This window comes from Notamacropus eugenii, chromosome 3 (assembly GCF_028372415.1).
Source record: "Notamacropus eugenii isolate mMacEug1 chromosome 3, mMacEug1.pri_v2, whole genome shotgun sequence".
Taxonomy (NCBI): Eukaryota; Metazoa; Chordata; class Mammalia; order Diprotodontia; family Macropodidae; genus Notamacropus; species Notamacropus eugenii.
The window spans coordinates 284,264,556-284,283,261 of NC_092874.1; the positions used below are offsets into that span (position 1 = coordinate 284,264,556).

Here is an 18,706-nt window from a genome sequence, read left to right on the forward strand (position 1 = left end):
TGTTATTTGGTCTTACAGATAATATTGCAAACATTTGACATTCCTGGTCTCTCCGCATCTTGCTGTAAGGCCCTTCTTGAGGTGATATCTGCATTGGCCTTGGGGGAAAATGTTTCCTTGTCAGAGACCCTCATCCGGAAAATTGTGGAAAAGGTAATGGGCTGGGGATTCTGGGCCAGAGACTGCCTAGGGAGGTTCTGCCACTGACTAGGATCATGAGATGTCCCTTGTCTTGCAAATGAAGCACCTGAGAATTTGAACTGAGGTCTTCTGACTCAGACTTGGGTGCCCTTTCCATGTTTGGGAGTCTCCTATGTCCTTGGTACCATGTGAGACCTGAATGACACAAAGGATTCAGTCCCTGCTTCAAATAGCTTTCATTTTTGTCCACATTTCTTCTGTAAAAGCCTTGTGAATAGTATCCCCGATGGGTCCCATGAACTCAGCCACTTTTGTTGGCTGGTGGTGACATGTGGCTGTGATCTCATCTGTGGGGACTTCCTCCATTACTGTGCATGGGCTTCCCTTCAGTGGCTTATGGGCCTGTGGCTCTGAGAGGTCAGGTCACTTGGGCACCCAGTTGGAGCATGAAGCCAGGTCTCCCTGAGCTCAGTGGTGGTGCTCTCCCCACCTCTCACATAGACCAGAGCAGGCTGGAATGGAGGTTGGTCCCCAGGGCTGTGGGCTGACCTGACGGTGTTGACAGAGTACAGCCAGGCAGTCAGGCACCCTTTGGTCAGGTTGGCTCCTTTCACTTTCTGGGGTTCATAGCAGTGCCAGTGCCCTCCCACCCACCCTTTTCTGACTCAGTCTGTATCTTCTCCATTCCCTCACTGATGATATGGCTTAAGCACCAGGAAACCAGCAGTGACAGAGTCCGGCCAGAAGAAGCATAGGACCCTGGTGTCCATGTTCTGTGGCCTTGTCTCGAGGCTCAGAGCCCAGGGTTTTATATGTGGTCTTTTCTATGGCTGTAGGTGAATATCCAGTGCCATACAACATGGCTTCCTAATCTGGGGTCCGTGAACTTGTTTTCTTAGTACTTTGAGAATTTGATTTCACTACAGTTGATTTCCTATATAATTTCATGTGTTTTATTTTATGCATTTAAAAGCACATGATTCCAAGAAGGGATCACATAGGCTTTTCCAGACTGACTGCTGGAGATGGGGCAGGGCATAATTCCCTAAGAACCGTTGGCCTTAGAGTCCCCTTTGTGGCATCAGCAGATGGCTACCCCTCCCTGCTGTCAGCAGGTCAGAGACTGAAGGCCAAAAGAGACCTCACAGATCATATAATTAACCCTGTCATCAGTTAGATGAGAAACCTGGGCCAGGCAGGAGAGAAACAACTTTTCAGGGCTCACACAGAGACTTTCTGGCTGAGCTGAGATTTGAATCCTGCTCCTTTGAATAGTTCTTTCCACTCTCCTGTGGGATTCAGTTATCAGTCACTTGGGTGGACCAGTCAGATGGCATGCCACCCTCTACCATAGTCATTCATGGGAGCTTGCCCCGTGCACTTCGTTCTTACCTCTAATTCTCTATTTATGTTCCACAGACTTTTGAAAGTGGATTTGAAAGACATTTGATTTTTGATTTCTCCAGAGGGATGTTTGCTATGAAACAGTTTGAACAGGTAAGCCGGGTACAAAGTTCAGAGCAGGTGCTCTTAACATGGGGCCTAGAGACACATTTTAGGAGGCCCATGAACTTGGATGGAAAAAAAGAGACACCTTTATTTTTTCCTCATTAGGTTTCCTTTGTAATAAGCCTCTAGTGTTTTTATATGGATGTAAATATTTTTCTAAGGAGGAGTCCATAGGCTTCATCAGGTTGAGCATAGCCCAAGGGCTTCCAGCATAAACAAGTTGAAGAGCCTCTGCCTTAGACACCAGAGGTGTTCATAGTGTATTAGTCTGAACGGCAGTCTCACTTCCCCGCACTCTGTCTCATGGAAAGCCTTTGTCAGGCCTCTAATTTGGACTCATGGTTCGTAGGAAGGGCGTGTGGTGGGGAGAAGGGGACCTGACTAGGCTGATTTCTGACACTGCTATCCCTTTGCTTGTTACCAGGCTGCCTTTTAGTTAGTCAAACACTGGGCATTTATTAAGTGCCTACTATATACTAGGCCAGGGCTGGGGAACCTGCAGCCTTGAGGCCACATATGGTCCTCTAGGTCCTCAAGTTGGGCCCTTTGACTGAATTCAGACTTCACAGAGGAAATTCTGTGAAAGGCCTTGAGTCTGCAGATTTCCCAGCCCTGTGCTTAATCCATAGCTGAGGCATCTTGGACCTTGCAGAGTGGGTAAAGGTGACTCTCCAGCTGACAGCTATTAAAAGCAGATCGTTTTAGGCTGATATCACATGCCAGCTGTTGTCCTAAGTGCTGGGAATATGAACACAGGTGGGATAGCTCTTGCCTTCAAGTCACTTCTGTTCTAACGTGGGAAACCAGCACATAGAGGGTCCTGTAAAGTAGCAGGGAGCAGGGCAGGGCTGGGAAATCTGAGGAAGATCTGGTTCTGGATGGTTCTAGAGGGTGAGTCCAGGATCCCAGTGGGAAGATGGAGGAGTGCTAGCCTGAGTTTTCAGAATTCCTTTTGGTGTTTAGCTAGCACAGTGTGAAAATGGTCATAGGATCATAGTTTAGTCATTGAGAGATCTTAGAGGCCCCAGAGGAGGAAACTGAGGCCCAGGGGGGTTAAGGGACCTCCCCAACCATACTGGGCATAAGGGCAGAGTTGAGATTTGAGCTACATACAGTCTAAGGAGATAAATGTTCCTCAGCACTGTCCCCCAACTGATCCCCTTTGGGGGTTTATTTTGATTTCTTTCAGTTTTTCCTGCCAACTTTCTTGGAGTATGTTGAGAACTGCTTCTTGACCAATGATGATGCTGCCAGAGATGAGGCCTTGGCCATCCTGACGAAGCTCATTCTGAACAAAGCCCCTCCACCCACCATCGGCTCCATGGCCATTGAAAAGTACCCCTTGACTTTCAAGGCAAGGCCTGTGGGGTGAGTAGCTCTTTGGAGTCTGGACCTCCCTGGTAATGACTGAAGGAAATGAAAAGCTTCTCAGAAGTCACATGATTTTTAACATTCAATATCTGGTTATTTGTGCTTTCATTAAGGGAGATTATGTTCATTCTTGCCTGCCATCTGGCAGCAGAACTTGGAGCAAGGTGGGGGAGGATGTCAGGGAGGCCCTTGCGGGTCTGAAGTAAGGAAAACCTTGTCTTTTTAAGTGGAATTGGGGCCTTGCTGGGAAAACAGTGGATTGGCCCAGTCATTGTGGAAAACATTTGAGAATTTGGCCAGAGAAGTCACTACACTGTGGATGCCATTTGACCCACCAGCTACATAACTCGAGGTCAGAGACAGGAGAGGACCCGCGTGTACAGAAATATTGAGAGCACTTTGTGTATTAGCACATGGAGAATGTGTGTCTGTTTATGCCTTTTGTTTTTACCTCGTAGTCATTTTGGGGTAACTTCCCCTCCCCCCAGCAAAAAATATTAAAGCCAGATAGCAAACTTGTCTGACAGCATCTGCACCTGGGTAACCCCCTACTCCTTCCTCCTCCCCCTGAAAAGGAGGGGAGATTCCTCCACCAAGGAGAAGCTGGATGACTCTTTGTCATAGCTGTGATAAAAAGCATTTACCTTCAGGGGGGACTAGGCCTGGGGTTCTTGATCTATTTTTTTTTTTTTGATGTATTGATAACTGTATTTTAGTAGAATTGGCTTTCTTGATAGTCCTGTCCATTTTATTTTATTCATTTTAAAACCATTATTCTGAAAAGGGCTTTGTGAGCTTCCCCAGACTGATGGTCCAAGGGGTCCATGGTATAGAAAGGATGAAGAGCTCCTGGGCTTTATGACAGTCTCTTGAGGTTCTGCCCAGTTTCTCTGATTAGCGGATTATCTACCAGGAGCAAAAGTGGTTCTGAAAGCCCTGAGTTGGTCACTCCCAAACAACCAGTGACTATCTGCTTTTGTCATTTACATATAGTAAGATTCACCTCCCCCCACACTCCCCTTTTTCCCCCAAGCCAATTTACTTTCTAGTTTGTGGTTTATATTTTTGGAGCAGAGACTGTTGGGACATTGTGCTGGCCCAGGATTCAACACTTGCTATGGATGATTAACTAAGGACCTTGAAGAATTGGCTCTATTTCTAAATTTCAGGCCATTTCTTATTCCCAGACTGTTGAATGATGTTCAATTTGACCTTGTGGTTTGAAATTTTTTTTAAAGATGGGTTTAATGATATATTTTATATATATATATATATATATATATATATATATATATATATTTTTATATATATTTATATATTTATATATATTTATATATATATATTCATATATATATATTTTATATAGTTTTCAGCCTTCATTTTTTTAAAAAAAATTATTTTCAGTTTTTAACAATCACTTCCATAAATTTTAAATTTTCTCCACCCTCTTCCTTCTCTCCCTGACACAACTTGCAATCTTTTATGGGCTCTACACGTACATTCTTATTAAACACATTTTTACATTAGTCATGTTGCGTAGAAGAATTAAAATGAATGGGAGAAAGCGTGAGTAAAACTAAACAAAACCAAACACAACAAAGGAGAAAAGAGTCTGCTTCCTTGTGTGTTCTGACGCCATAGTTCTTTCTGGATGTGGATGGCATTTTGCCTCAAGGGTCCTTTGGGAATGTTTCAGGTTCTTGCTTTGTTGTGGAGGACTAAGTCTTATCAAAAACAGTCCTCCACGCGGTGGCTGTCACTATGTGTATTGTTTTCTTGGTTCTGCACGTTTCACTCAGCATCAGTTCATATAAGTCTCTCCAGGTATTTCTGAAATTTGCCTATTCGTCATTTCTTATAGCACAATAGTATTCCATGACATTGCTATGCCCTTGTGGTTTGGATTTAAAAGTCTCCAAGGAGGGAGAGTGTGACAAGGAAGTCATGTGCCTTGGCATATTTACTTGAGGATAGGGTTTTTTTTTTCTTTGTAATTACTATGAGCATAAAGGGATTGGTCATCCATTGTTTCTTCTGTGAGGATTTTTAGAATTTCTGTTAGTCTTGGCTTAAAGACAGTGTATCTTATGAAGATCTTATGAATTTTCTTCCTCAATTAGAGAACAGGTAGACAGACTATCTTATCAGATCTTTTTCTCCAATCAACACGTTTCCCCCTTGCTAATGACATGTTTAGTGGCCCTCATTATGATTGATGATTTAGAGCGATGCAAATTGGCATCCCAGTTACAAATTCACTTTTTAGGGTGAAAGATTTGCCCACAGACTGGTGATCCCATGTGAGAAGTGAGGACTGTTGCTGAAATGGTCCATGCGAAGTGTCCAGTAATGGATTTATGCACATGACTGCTGAACTGGTCGTTTGATTGTTGAGGGCTGCTTCAGCTCCCTTCTGCCCACATTTATTAGGCACTTTTGAAGGTAGAGGGCAGGCCTTGGTGTCATGAACCTTGGGTTCAGATTCTGCCTCTAGTCTGTCCCAGCTATGGTCCCTTGACAAAGTCACCTGAGCTCTCAGTGTCCAGAAATTTCTTTAAAGACCATGAGTTACAGATGAATTGTTGATCTTTAATGGAGAGAGAAAATTTCCACATTGGAGAAGTCCAGACCCAAATTAAGGACTGCATGAGAGTTGTGGTGGGTGGCAGAATTGCAGAGACATAGCAGAGCCATCCATGATCTTCCTTTAGAGGGCACTCATTTATTTAAGTTGTGCTTTTCAGAAAAGCGGGACTACCCCATTGAAATGAACTTTTTCTTCATGGATTTTAAGAGGAAGCCTGTTAACCCAGCCAGTGGTAGATGATCCCAAATGGCACGGAGTGTCAGTTCTCTGTGACTGGATTGAAGTTTCTCTTCTCGTTGGTCTGACCATGGTGGGGGTGCCCTGGACTCTGGGGAGGCTGGATGTCCGTGGGGGTCTTCTGTCCCCCAGCTCATCAGACAGAGATCTCAGCCTGAGTGTGGGTCTGGGCGTTGCTGCCAGGGACTCCCGGAAGGCAACCTTTGTGCCTTTGTCTTACCTGGAACTCTTACTGAGATCCTATGTTAATCAAAGTTAATGAGTGTTCTGGAATGTCACTTCAGAAGGCTGTGTGGCCGAGCCTGGACAGATGCACAAAACAAAGGTCGCCTTACTTCTCTTCGACTGAATTCCCTCATCTATAAAATGAGGCTCATCTTAGCACCTTAGGTTGTTGGGAAAATCAATTTAAATGAGTATTCATTATGTGGTTTTGCAAAACAGAGTGCTACCTAAGTGCTGGTTGTTATTGTTAGTAATGGTATTACTATGTCATCCGCTTTTTCATTGCGTTTTTCTTTGCTGTCTCTGAAGGCAGATACCAACAGCCCTGGAGGAACTGATATGGTTAGAACCAGGCCCAGTCCAGCCCTTTCATTTCCCAGATGGGCAAGGAGGCTGAAGCTTGCCAGTTATAGAAGTAGCAAGTGGCAAGAGCTAGGATTTGAACTCACATCCCAAACTTTTCTACAGCCTTTGGCCTTGAGGTAGTTTTGGTGCCAGTTCTAGAATCTGTCTTTCAGTTCCTGTTCGTAACAGTGAGATGGGCACAGCACTACCAAACACTAAAATTGACAGTCCTGGGTTCTCCAGTTTGAGATAAGCAGCCTATTTTATTTTAAAGATTTTATTGATGCCTTTTGCTTTTCCCTTTTAGACATTTCTGGGTATCCCTTCTGATACTGCTCCTACCCCCACAAGCCTCCTGTAGTTTAACAAAGGAGAACAGTTCAGCAAAACCACCCAGTGTAGTCAGATGTGTCGATTACATTACAGTCTTGTGAACAGATGGTACTTATATACACACCAGGGCTAAGGTTCTTTTAATTACATGCTATTCAGGCTAGCCTCTTTTAGACTGGCATGGGAGATGATCTGCAGCCTCATGTCTTGGAGGGCCGGTGGGATGGAGATTTTACTGGGGCTGATTTCTGCCTTGTAGTGACAGTGAGGCCCATGGGCAGGTTCAGAAGAAATAAAGCAGAATTAGAAGGATGGTTTATGTGGTCAGTGGAAGTGCAAACAAAGGCTGCAAGGAAAGGCCACAGGTCAGTTGCAGTGGTCAGTGTCAGTCACATCTGAGTTCAGGGACACATCCCTCCTTTCTGTCTGTTTCTAAGAGGTTTGGGGGTTTTTTGGTTGTTGTTCTTTTGCCGCCTTGTTTCTGCATCACCCTTACTTCCCAGTATATCTGCTCCTCTGCTCCATAATAAAGAATAAAAAAGGAAAAAAAGCAACCCTTCACAACTGATCTGCCCATCAGTGAGTCTGATGGTTTGTGTGATGCCTTGCACCTGGAGTACCGCCCCCTGCATGGTGGGGAGGGGAGTGTATGTTCTTATGACTTCTACAGGGACAAATTAGATCATTCTAAGGACACAGCCTTTAGTTTCATTCCTTCTACGTTTCTGTCCTGATGTTTGAACGTTTTCATCTGCGTTTGCTTACTTCCCTTTGTATCTGTTAATATAAGTATTCCCCTGCTTTTCTGTATGTTTTGTTTTTCCTATTTATTATTGATAAACAGCTTTCTTGGAAATTGTACTTGGTAGGGTGGGGTGGGGGTGGAGTATCATTATCTGGGTATTTACTGGGGAGGGTTTGTGTGAAAAGAAAGCAAGTCAGTAAATCTTAAAATGATGTAAAAATAGGTTCCTCCCCCCACCCCCATGGTCCTGTCATAGAGAGGATACCATCTATCCAAAACTTGTCTTTATAACACTTTTTAAGCAAGTCGCTTAAAGTCCTGATCTAGGTTTTTCATTTTTGAAAATTAAGGTTTGGACCAGGTGGATTCGGGGGTCTTTCCCACCACCAAAGCTATGCCTCTGTGACCTCTCCTAGTGAGTCTAAACAGGGTGTCCCTAAAGTTTTAGTGTTGTGCTAAGCTATTAAAGGATGTCCTCTTATTCATCCCCTTTCTGCTTATTTTCCATTGGCAAACCAGGCTGTTTTGACCATGTCTTTCCTTGTGTTCTTTGGGCTGAGCCTGTGGGAAGAGAGACCTCAGTTTCTCTTCCTGGGTGTGCCACTAGACAGATGGTACAGTAGAAGGAACACAGATTCAGATCCTGCTTCTGACTTTCTATGACCATGGAGAGACACTTAATTTTTCTCACCTTGTAAAACGGTGGGGGGCAGGGGGGGTGGTCCTCGGGTCCCTTCTGGGGTTGACTTGTTAGAGCAGAGAAAGTGCTCAGTCTGTCATCCTCACATTGCTTTTCATTCAGTGAAAAAAAAGAAGCAGGGAGGGGCTTGGGGAGGGGGTGGGTCCTTGGTGGGGTGATGCCATGCTCCTGTTTTCTGTTTTTAAGGTGCATTCATTCCCTTGGTCTCTTTATCCCTCAGACCCTGTACTCGACAGAAGAAAACCAGGACTGGTGGAGAGGTGGAGCATCTGCCCGTGTTGGGTCACATCATATCCCTGATCCAGTCACCACCAAACAGAGAGGCTGCTTCTCTTTCTGGTGCCTGGGCGGCGCTTGTGGTGCTGCCTCATCTTCGGTAAGAGATGGGCCTTTGATGGCCCTTGGGTGGATTACAGGAAAACAGAGGCTTGTGGATGGCTTGCTGATCTGCATCTGAAGAGGGGGATTTTTCCCTGGGAGGTCCCTGCTTTAATGGAATCACAAGTTTCAGTCTTTCCCTTCTCAGGAAAAATTTCATTTGAACCAAAAGTGAAATGTGCTGGCCTTTACTTCCTTAGGTTAGCAGTCAGCAAGCATTTATTAAGCACCTTCTGTGTGTCAGGCATCATGCTGGGGATATGGAGACAGATAAAATAATCCTTGCCTTCAGGGAGTGCCATCCAGTGAACAGACTGTTTAAAACTGATACTGTTTCTTCTCCCTCCTTCCCCTTACGAGCAGACCCATGGAGAGAGAGAACATCATACCTCTGGTCATGAGATTCATAGACTTCTCCTTTGAGGCCATTGATGAAGGAAGTGTTGGCAAAGGTGGGTGGCGTTCCCCTTTTGCTTATGAAATTCCTGTGCTGCTTGGTCAGGGAGTCCTGAAGACCTGGAAGAAAGCATGGATGTGATGTCGTGTGTGTCTGTGTCTGTGTAGGCAGTCACTTCACCCTCCCCACCCCTGGGGATTTGAGTAGGCAGGCAGGAATTAGAGGAATTGATCACTGGTTCTATGAATTAATAGGAATTCAGAAAAATAAAAGGAAGGCTTTGCCCCAAAGCACCAATTTTAAGGCCAGAAGGGGGTCTGTGCCATCTTCCTTCCTAGGAAACCAGCTTCCCAAAGTATTCTAGTTTTGCCAAGCCAAGCCCTTCCTTCTCCCAACAACAATAGCCATAAGAACTCAGGTTGATAGAGCGCTTGACTTCCGTGATCTCATTTACTCCCTATAATGACCACCCTGGGAGGTAGGTGCTATTATGAGAGGTCTAGACATCCACCCAGGGTTCCATAGCTAGGGAGAATCTGGGGCAGGATTCAAAATCAGGTCTCTTAATTCCACACTGAGAGATCTTCTCTCATTTTGCTTGGAGCACTGTCTCTCCCTTCCCCTGCAAAAAAGGACTTATATCCTTTTGAGATATGTCAGATTTCTTTTTCCTCCCCATTCTTCTCTTGTACTCTTGGCATATAGATAGGTTTTCTTATTTCATTTTAGAACACAGTTATTAAGCATCTGCTATCTGCTAGGTATTATGTATTTAAAATTTCACAGTTAACTTTTTTCCCCCAGAGGTTGACATAAGCTTCGAGGGTGGATGGGATGTTTGTTTAATTGATGAGTAAGTCACTTTTGCTTTCTGAACCCCGCAGGGGACTTGTTTGTCCTGTGCCAGGCAATCAGTACACTGCTAAGTTTAGAAGAGTCCTCTGAAATTCTCCATTTGGTTCCTGTGGAGCGAGTGAAGAAACTGTTAGAGTAAGTAAAATCATCTCTTGGCTCTTTTCCATGGTTTAACTCAAAGAAAGGGCATTGATGAAGCAACAGGAATTTGTTTGTGAAGTGTAGAAAAAATACAATCTTATTTTATCTGCATTAGGTATTGTTATCATCCCCATTTTATGGATGAGGAAACTGAGACAGACAGAGGTTATTGGATTTGAACTCAGCTTTTCTCAGCTCCAAGTCAAGTTATCTATGCACAGTGCTATCTAATAGCCTTTGGGGAAAGGAATTGGAGAAAGTGAAGGCTCTCCTGGTTTTCTGGTCCCTGCTTATCTTTAAAAGGGATGCTTTTTTCTTTTTTTTTTTAAAAATTAAGTCTTATTTAATATTTATTTTTACATGTGAAAACAATTTGAACATTTTTCCAAATATTGAGTTCCAAATTCTCTCCTCATCCCCTTTCATTGAGAAGGCAAGCAGTTTGACATAGGTTTCATGTGTAATCATACAAACACATTTCCATGTAAGTCATGCTGAACCCAGGCCTTCCTGGCTTGGAGGCCATCCAGTCTGCCACTTGGCCTCTGCGGTGAATGAGTGTCTCCTTTTGTAGGCATGTTAATTTTATTTGAGGACATCCCTGTAATACAACACGATATTTCATGCAACAGTTTGTCCCTGCCTGAGAGAAATAATGTCCATATACAATGAGTTAAAGAAAAGATCTTGAATTAGTTTAATAGGGTTTTTTCTCTGTATATCTTTCAAATGCCTTTTGGAGATCAGCAAGAGATTCAGAAAACATCCAGTGGGTCTTTTATTATAATTAGACTTTATTTTAACATTCATTTTTAAACATTTTGATTTCCTAATTCTTTCCCTCCAGCCTCTCCCCTTCCCATTAAGAAGGCAAGTAGTGTGATATCAATATACACATAAAGTCACACAAAACGTATTTCCATGTTGCCAAATTTTTTTATAAAGCAAGAAAAATAAGGTTAAAAAATGTGCTTTGATCTGCATTCAGATTCCATCAGTTCTCTCTGGGAGCGGACATCATTTTTCACCATGAGTTTTTTGAGATTGGTTTGGATCGTTGTATAGCTGAGAATAGCGAAGCCCTTCACAGTTGGTCATTGTATCACAGTGCTGTCACTGTGCACTGTTCTGATTCTGCCTCCTTCACTTTGCAGCAGTTCATAGAAGTCTTCTCCAGTTTTTCTGGAAGCATCCCCCTCATTTCTTGCAGCACAATAGTGTTCCATCACAATCACATAGCACAGCTTGTTCAGTTGTTCCCCAGTTGAGGGGCATCCCCTCAGGTTCCAGTTCTTTGCCATCACAAAAAGAACTGCTGTATTTTGGTACACGTGGCTCCTTTTCCCTTTTCTTTGATTTCGTTTTGATGCAGATCTAGTAGTGGTATCGCTGGGTCCAAGTGTTCTAGCCCTTTGGGCATAGTTCCAAATTGTTCTCCAGAATGGTTGGACCAGTTCTCTCCACCAGCAAGGCATTAGTGTCCTCACTTTTTGCGGGTTCTCTTTAAACGAGTCTGTGTGACTTGGTGGAAACAGCGCTGAGTGGGGAGGGAGGGATGAGGCCTTGGGTTTGTCCCTCCCTAGCTGGGTGATGGGGAGCACTTTTATACCTTCTCTAGGTTTGAATGTTCTCAATTCCTCTGAGTGGAATGGAAACTCCTGAGGGTAGGGCCCAGTTCCCTTAACAAATAGCACCTGCCTGTTGAGCTGTGGGCAGATAGACTGTGTGACCTGGAAGGTTTCCCTCAGCTCAGAATTACCAGGACTCTGGTTATAAGTGTCAGAGGAAAGCCTTCATCTGACGACTGAATTTGTTTCTACATTTTTGTTATCTTTGGTTATCGTTATCTACCATGGGGGCCCCAACGGGACAGCTTTGTGCTTGATGGAGAAGGTGCTTGAATAGCACTCTCATTTCAGGATGCTCCCAGAGGAGCCTTCTGTCCTGCTGCTGGCTGACCTGTATTATCAGCGACTGTCCTTGTTTGGCTGTAAAGAACCGTTAACTGAGGAGACTTTAATGAGCTTATTTGTCAGCCTGCACACAAATATCTCGACTGGCGTGTCTAAGGTAATTTTACGTTGCTGTGTTTCCTCAGTCTGGATTTGTGTGAATTTCTTTATGTGGTGCATTTGGTTCCTCACCCCTGGGGGTCTCGTGCCGAGGGTGCTAGGCTTGCAGCCAGGAATACCTGAGAGCATTTGGCGTCTCTCCTGTCTGCTCCATGAATTTAAAGAAGGCAGAGACAGAGAAGCTTTAAAAGTTGTAGAGGATGTTGAGTCGGATGGGGGCCAGGAACAGGGTAGTTGAGTGCCATTAAGGAGTGGGAGGGAAGTCCATTCTTTGTTCATCTGGCCAGTTTCCCCAGAAGTCGCCAAGCATCATGCCTTCCTGGGTAGAGCTGAACTGACAGCCTCTCCTGCTGTCCCTCCTCTACAGTCAGAGCTGCCCGAAAGGCAGATGTAGGGTCACCTGAGCTCCAGGCAGTTTCCTTCTTTGGTGCTGAGTGTGAACAATGAAGTTACTGTTACGTGTCCCTTTGTGCCAGCTCTGCCAGGCACTGGCATCAAACAGGCCTGCCCTCCAGCAGCTTCTGTGCTGTTTGCTGTAAACTACTTAAAGTTAGAGCTGACCTTGGGGTTTGTTTTTTTTTCCTTCCTTTTGATCAGATTCGCCTTCTGACGATAAGAATCCTGAACCACTTTAAGGTGCAGCTTCCTGAAGCGATGGAGGTATTGGAGCGTCTTTTCCTGGTGATTTGGGTGGCTCTGGGCTATTATTTCCCTTTTCTTTACTTGCCACTTATTCATGACAGGATCGGGTTACCCCCTGTAACATAGCGCTGGAGCTGGAGTCAGTGGCCCAGACCTAATTGTTTAGGTGACCTGTGTGTCCTCGAATGACCTCTGTTGCCTTCCCTCTCTGAGATGAAGGTGTGGGCCAGCTCTAAATCCTATGATGTGAATGGGAATAATGAGGATTAGCCTTTCCTTCTTTTTTTGAATACAGACTGCATTGGGAGATCACAATGTCAATATCACTTTTTCAATAAATATAAAAAAATTTTATAGCTATCTTATTTTTACATCACTCAGACTGTTGTTATACTACTTCTTAACATTTAATATAAATTTGTTTTTGCGTAGGATGATGGGATAGGGCAACACCAGTCCATCTTTGCCACATTGCTACAAGCTGAACTTGTGCCAGCAACCGTGAACGATTATCGGGAGAAGCTTCTGCACTTGAGAAAGCTGAGGCATGACTTGGTCCAGGTGTCCATTCCTAATGGACCTTTACATGAGGTAATTTCAGTGTCTTTGTAGTGTTCATACCTACAGCCTGAGAACTGGACACTGACTGATGTAGAAACAGAAACTGTAACTTGCCCTCTTTGGCCTGAAGCTTCTGGAAGAACTGTGCATCCCTGGGACTTGTCTGCCTCCCCCCCCGCCCCCCCCCAACCTTCCCACCTCTCTGTCCCTCACCTGCTTCCTTCCCACTGCTTACTCCTGTAATGGTGCTGCCCTGCGCAGGGAGGGAGCTCAGCCCTGGCAAGATTCTGCCATGCCAGAGGCCTTCCTGACTGGGCTGGCCTGGCCTGTTGTCTGAGGACCAGCCTCTTTAGGGTGGAGAGGATTCATTTGCAGTCTGAGAAGTGGGGCTGCAGAAACTGCTCAGTGACACAGGGACGTACCCAGACCAGGAAAATGAATCAGGTCTTTAGAAAGATGGAAGTGCTTCTGAAAGTCCTACTTCTGTTTACTCACTTTTATTTGGAGCATTAGCTAGTTCAAGTTTTTTTTTGAATAAGCTTTTTATTGATACCTATTTTTTACATACCCTACATTTCCCACAATATCTGCCTTCTCCCCTCCTTTGCCTACCAGACACTGATCCCTTCCAAGAAAGAATTAAAAATAATTTAGTAAAATCAAGACACATCCAAAAAGTCAGACACTGCATGAAGTACGGCACCCCTGTGGCCCCCCCCGAGGTACCTCCTCATACCTTCTTTGGTGCAAGGATGGTTCAGTTTCGATGGTTGTTCACATTGTTGTAGCTGTGTTTGTTACAGTTTCCTGGTTCTCCTGCTTCACTTTGTATCAGTTCACAAGAATCTTCCCATGATTCTTTGTCTTATCTCATTTATGGTTTCTTATGGCTTAGGGAGGTTCCATGACATTCACATGCTACCACTGGTCTAGCTTTACCCTGTAGGTGGGCATCTACCTTGTTTCCAGTTCTTTCTTACCATCACAAGTGTTGCTGTAAATATGTTAGTGGCTTTGGGGAGTGTTTTTGAATGCAGCACAGTCATTGGGGGTACTGTGGGGGACCTCAGGTTTCCTCAACCTAGGAGTCAGTGGAAGGGGTGCATTGGCATGTAGCAGGCATCCCACAAAGACTGACTGCAGGCGTACATGGCTGTGGCCAACCTTTGGACCAGCCCCATTTTCCATGATGATTGGCTTTGTGATTGTGAGACCAGATGGCTGGGGATAATGGGTGAGAATGAGCCCCATGCCTTCCCTGGGCCAGTCCTTAGACAACAGACACACGGGGCTGGCCATTCCGGGTCCCAAGCCTGGGAGACTTCCCAGTGTGGAACGGCCTTTGTGGGACTGGTGTTCTGTGGGTGCCATCTAGGGTCACTGGGAGGGAGTGGGGACAACACTGTGCTGCCAAGCAGATGGGGCTGAGCAAGTGGACAGGCAAAGACCAGAGAGAGAGGCAGAGTGGAAGAAGAATCTTTCCCTTTAAGATTCAGCTTGAAGCTTTTCCAGGCCCCCAATTCTTTGCCTTCTCCCTCTCTCCCTTGCTTACGTTGAACCACCTTGTTTTCCACCTTGTATTTTTCTGCGTGGGCTCAGATATCTCGGTTCCTGTTATCTCTTCCCGGTTGGTTGGGTGCTCCTCGGGTGGAGGGTCATTTCCTTTTTGTGTGAGTTCATATTCTTAATGCTTGGCCATAGGTGGGAGGCCCTTGGTGACTACCTGAATAAAATTCTTGTGGTGAGCGGGAGGGAAGGGATGGCATTAGTGACTGGCAGGGTTCTCAGTTCAGCAAACATTTATTAAGCTCCTCCTGCCTGCCAGGCCCTTATGGAGATCTGAGGGCAAAGGGGGCAGCAGCTCCACCCCCAGGAAACCACCATTTTCTTGGAAGGAGAAGAGGGGGAGCCTTGAAGCCAGATTAGGCCTGAGGACAAGTAAAGCAAACACGCAAGACACCTGGGCTGGAGGCCTGGGAAGCCAGTCATTATTCCTTCTTCATTTGCTTATCTCAGGACCAAGTCAGAGAATTTATAGAGTTATGGTCATGGTGCCTATACTTGGCCCCTGTTTTATTACTAGGGGTGCTGTAGTCATTCCTTGGGGAGCTAGAAAGCTTGTTTCCTAGTTTGGGGAAGTCCCAAGTCCTGACCTGTGTTGGCTGCATTTTTCTAAGCACTTTCATTTCCATGTCTCACATTGTTTGCTGATCACCCAGAATTTAGACTTGTACATGCGGAGTGAATCTGCTTATCCAGCATGGTGCAACGTTTGTACCCGAAGGTGACCTTTTCGTCGTTGGTTGTTCGGACTTCAGTAGCGTCTGACTCTCTGTGCCTGCTTGTGGGGTTTTCTTGGCAGGTACTAGCGAGGTTTGCCATTTCCTTCTGAAGCTCATTTTGTAGATGAGGAACTGAGGCCGATAGGGTGAAGTAACTTGTCCAGGGTCACACAGTATCTGAGGTAGATTTGAACTCAGGTCTTCCTGACTCCAGTCTTGCCCTCTGTCCACTGTGCTATCTAGATGCCCACCCCTCCTCTTTCAGCATTTTTAAATTGTTTATTTTTTCCCAAATACATTTACAATTTTTAACTTTTATTGTTTACAGTTTCGAGTTCCAGATTCTTTTCTGCCCTCCTTCCCCCATTCCATCATTGAGAAGGCAAGCAGTTTGGTAAAAATTACACATATGCAGTCGTACAAAACATTTCCGTAGTAGAGTTAAAAATATGCTTCAATCTGCATTCAGGCTCCCTCAGTTCTTCCTCGGAAATGGATAGCGTTTTTCATCATAAATTCCTCAGAATTGTCTGGGATCTTTGTATTGCTGAAAATCTAGCTGCTCCTTTTAATGAAAGTCCCTCATTAATTCCTTTAAAAAAATCCATAAATAAGCAAGTCTGTGTCTATCATCTGCCTTCAGCTGTCTCTCTGTTCTGCCCTCAGTCGCATTATCTTTGTTCACTATGTGCCTGTTTGTCCCATCTGTATCTTTCTTTTTGTCTCATCTTTCTATCTCTCTTTTCCATGGTAGTGGTTAGAGGGCTGGGGTCAGAGCCAAGACAGGCTTGGATTGTATCTCTGTCGCGTCTCTGTCCCTGGTGCTGAGCGCAGGGCCTAGGACATAGTGCCAGGTGCTCATCAAGTGCTCTGTAACTGAATTCTCTTTGGCAGTCTGTGTGTCAGACTGTCAGTTCTGGAAGATTTCAGTAGAACTGCCAGGATGCATTTGAGCGGGTGCGCCCCACACTGATCAACTCCCAGGTCCTGACCTTTGTCTTCCCCTCCCCTCCTCAAACTGACAGTAGTTACATTTGGAATTCTGAACTGTGGGAGAATGTTCTATAGGCAAGCATCTTTATCCTCAAGGTGCATCAGAGCCCTGCAGTACCTTCTACTGTGGCTTTTTCTCTTGAAAGAAAAATTAGCACATTAGGTTTGAAACTTGGTTTTCTAAAGTATTGGTGGTGAGATTCAGCAGTATCAAAATTTAGCATTCAAGATAAAGGGAAACATGGAAATTTAAACATTTAGTTTTCATTTTCAAATGTTTCTGGATTTCTTCTCTGTTCACCTCAGCGTCCATTTAGACCTTCCTTCTGTTTGTTATCAGGTCCCGCTCCGTTACCTGCTGAGCATGCTGTATATTAACTTCAGCGCTCTCTGGGATCCCATTATTGAACTCATCACGTGAGTGTGGGATGTCTGGGGGAATAATGAATATGGAATGGCTTTGAAAAGGGGGCAGCAGGAAGAACTCAGTTCGTTGGTGTGCTCATGTTGATGCCGAAGGTGTAAGACCAAGACTGATGGGACTTGCAAAGAAAAAGGCAGCTCTATCTGGAAGAGTGACTATTGCCCAGCATGTTTGGTTAGGTGCCTTGGGTTCAAGTCACTCTTACACAGTGCTTGAAAATAAATGGTCACTGGTAGATTAACTGGGTGATGACAGGAGGGGCTAGGATAATAATAAGCTAGCATTGATACAGAAAGCCCTTTGCAAATATTTTCTTGTCTCGACAATCCTGGGAGGTGGGAACTGTTGTTATCCACATTTTACAGATGAGGAAACTGAGGTTGAGAGGGGTTGAGTGACTGTCTCATGGAGAATTTGAACTCATGTCTCCCTGTGAGCTCAACCCTTTGTCCTTTAGACTCAGAGGCATAGCATACTGTAGAGGTCTGATTTGTTTGGAGGTGAAGAAGTATGCCAGAGACCTTGAGATCTCAGAGCCAAGACTTCTCCCCCATGGTTCTCTCACTCCAGATACAGTGCTGGTTCTGAAAAGGTCTTTTGTTTTCTAAAGAGCATCTTTCAAAAATATTACAAGGTAAAGAATTTTAACAACAGCCCAAATGAATTTTAAAAACCTCTTTCTCTGAAGTTTCAGGTGCAGAAATCAGCCTATTTGCAAGTGAATTTGCCCCATTTTGAGAGAAGAGGTATGTCTTGGCGAAGCAAGACATGACTATGGGTCCTCCCTCTGCTTAGTGTAGTATTGCTGGGTGTGTCAGCTAATCTCTCTGAGTCTCAGTGTTCTCATCTGTAAAATGGGGGTAATAATCATTGAAGCAGACATTAATATTAAGTGTCCTCAGTCTCCTATGCACTGTGCTTCGAGGAGGAGGAGAAGGGAGAAGGGAATCAGCATTTCTAGAACACTCTGTGCCAGGCACTGTACAGATGTCAACTCAATTGATCCTCCCAACAGCCCCAGTTGGGTAGTGCCATTATATCCCCATTTTGGAAACTGAGGCAGGCAGTACCATGTAAGTGTGAGAGGCAGGATTTGAACTCAGGTCTGCCTGACTCATGGGAGTAGCATTTAATCCACAGACAAAATGAAGCAGTTCCTCTCTTCAAGGAGCTCGTATTCCACAGGAAGGGAGAACATGTCCATGTGTAGGCATGTCCCAGAAATGTGAATAGGCACTCACATGGCAATGCGAAGGTGCCTTGGCGGGCCGAGGCAAGTACTGGCAGCTGGGGGGGACCAGGAGTGGCCTGCCGCAGAAGGAGGTGCTTGATCTCTTAAAGGACTTAGGGCCTCCCAAGGTGGTGATGGACACAGTATCGCAAACTCCAGAGGAGCGACCCTTTGGCATCTATCTCCCAAGACTCATTGTGGGGTGTGTGGAGGGGACCACCCCCAGGCTCTCTGATTGTTGGATCCCAAGCTCTGACAAGTTCTCCACTGACAGATGGGGCAGGATCTCTTTGCCTTGTTTCCATCCTGCACCCCCTGAACAGTCAGTCTGCTGAGCCTGCAGACCCCTTTCCCACAGTCAGGTTTTTGTCAGTGGAGGAACTAAAATGCATAGACCCACAGAGGAAATCAGTTACATGGAAATGCTGGTCATCAAGGCAGTCAAACAGAAACAAGGTGACAGCCCCCAAGTCTTACGTGTCAGCTGGCTGCCAAGACAATGAGGACATCTCATCCTTACCCAGCTCAACCGCAAGC

General features: G+C 45.0%; 1 protein-coding gene across 1 annotated transcript in view; it reads left to right on the forward strand.

The window, feature by feature from the left end:
* Positions 1-18,706, forward strand: part of UTP20 (UTP20 small subunit processome component) — a 95,669-nt gene that overhangs the window by 14,017 nt on the left and 62,946 nt on the right. The window contains exons 10-19 of the mRNA XM_072655707.1: positions 19-153; positions 1,561-1,638; positions 2,840-3,018; positions 8,414-8,569; positions 8,935-9,023; positions 9,853-9,958; positions 11,884-12,034; positions 12,634-12,696; positions 13,111-13,269; positions 16,855-16,931. Of these exons, the coding sequence (XP_072511808.1) occupies positions 19-153; positions 1,561-1,638; positions 2,840-3,018; positions 8,414-8,569; positions 8,935-9,023; positions 9,853-9,958; positions 11,884-12,034; positions 12,634-12,696; positions 13,111-13,269; positions 16,855-16,931 (1,193 nt within the window). The remainder of the gene's footprint in view (positions 1-18; positions 154-1,560; positions 1,639-2,839; positions 3,019-8,413; positions 8,570-8,934; positions 9,024-9,852; positions 9,959-11,883; positions 12,035-12,633; positions 12,697-13,110; positions 13,270-16,854; positions 16,932-18,706) is intronic.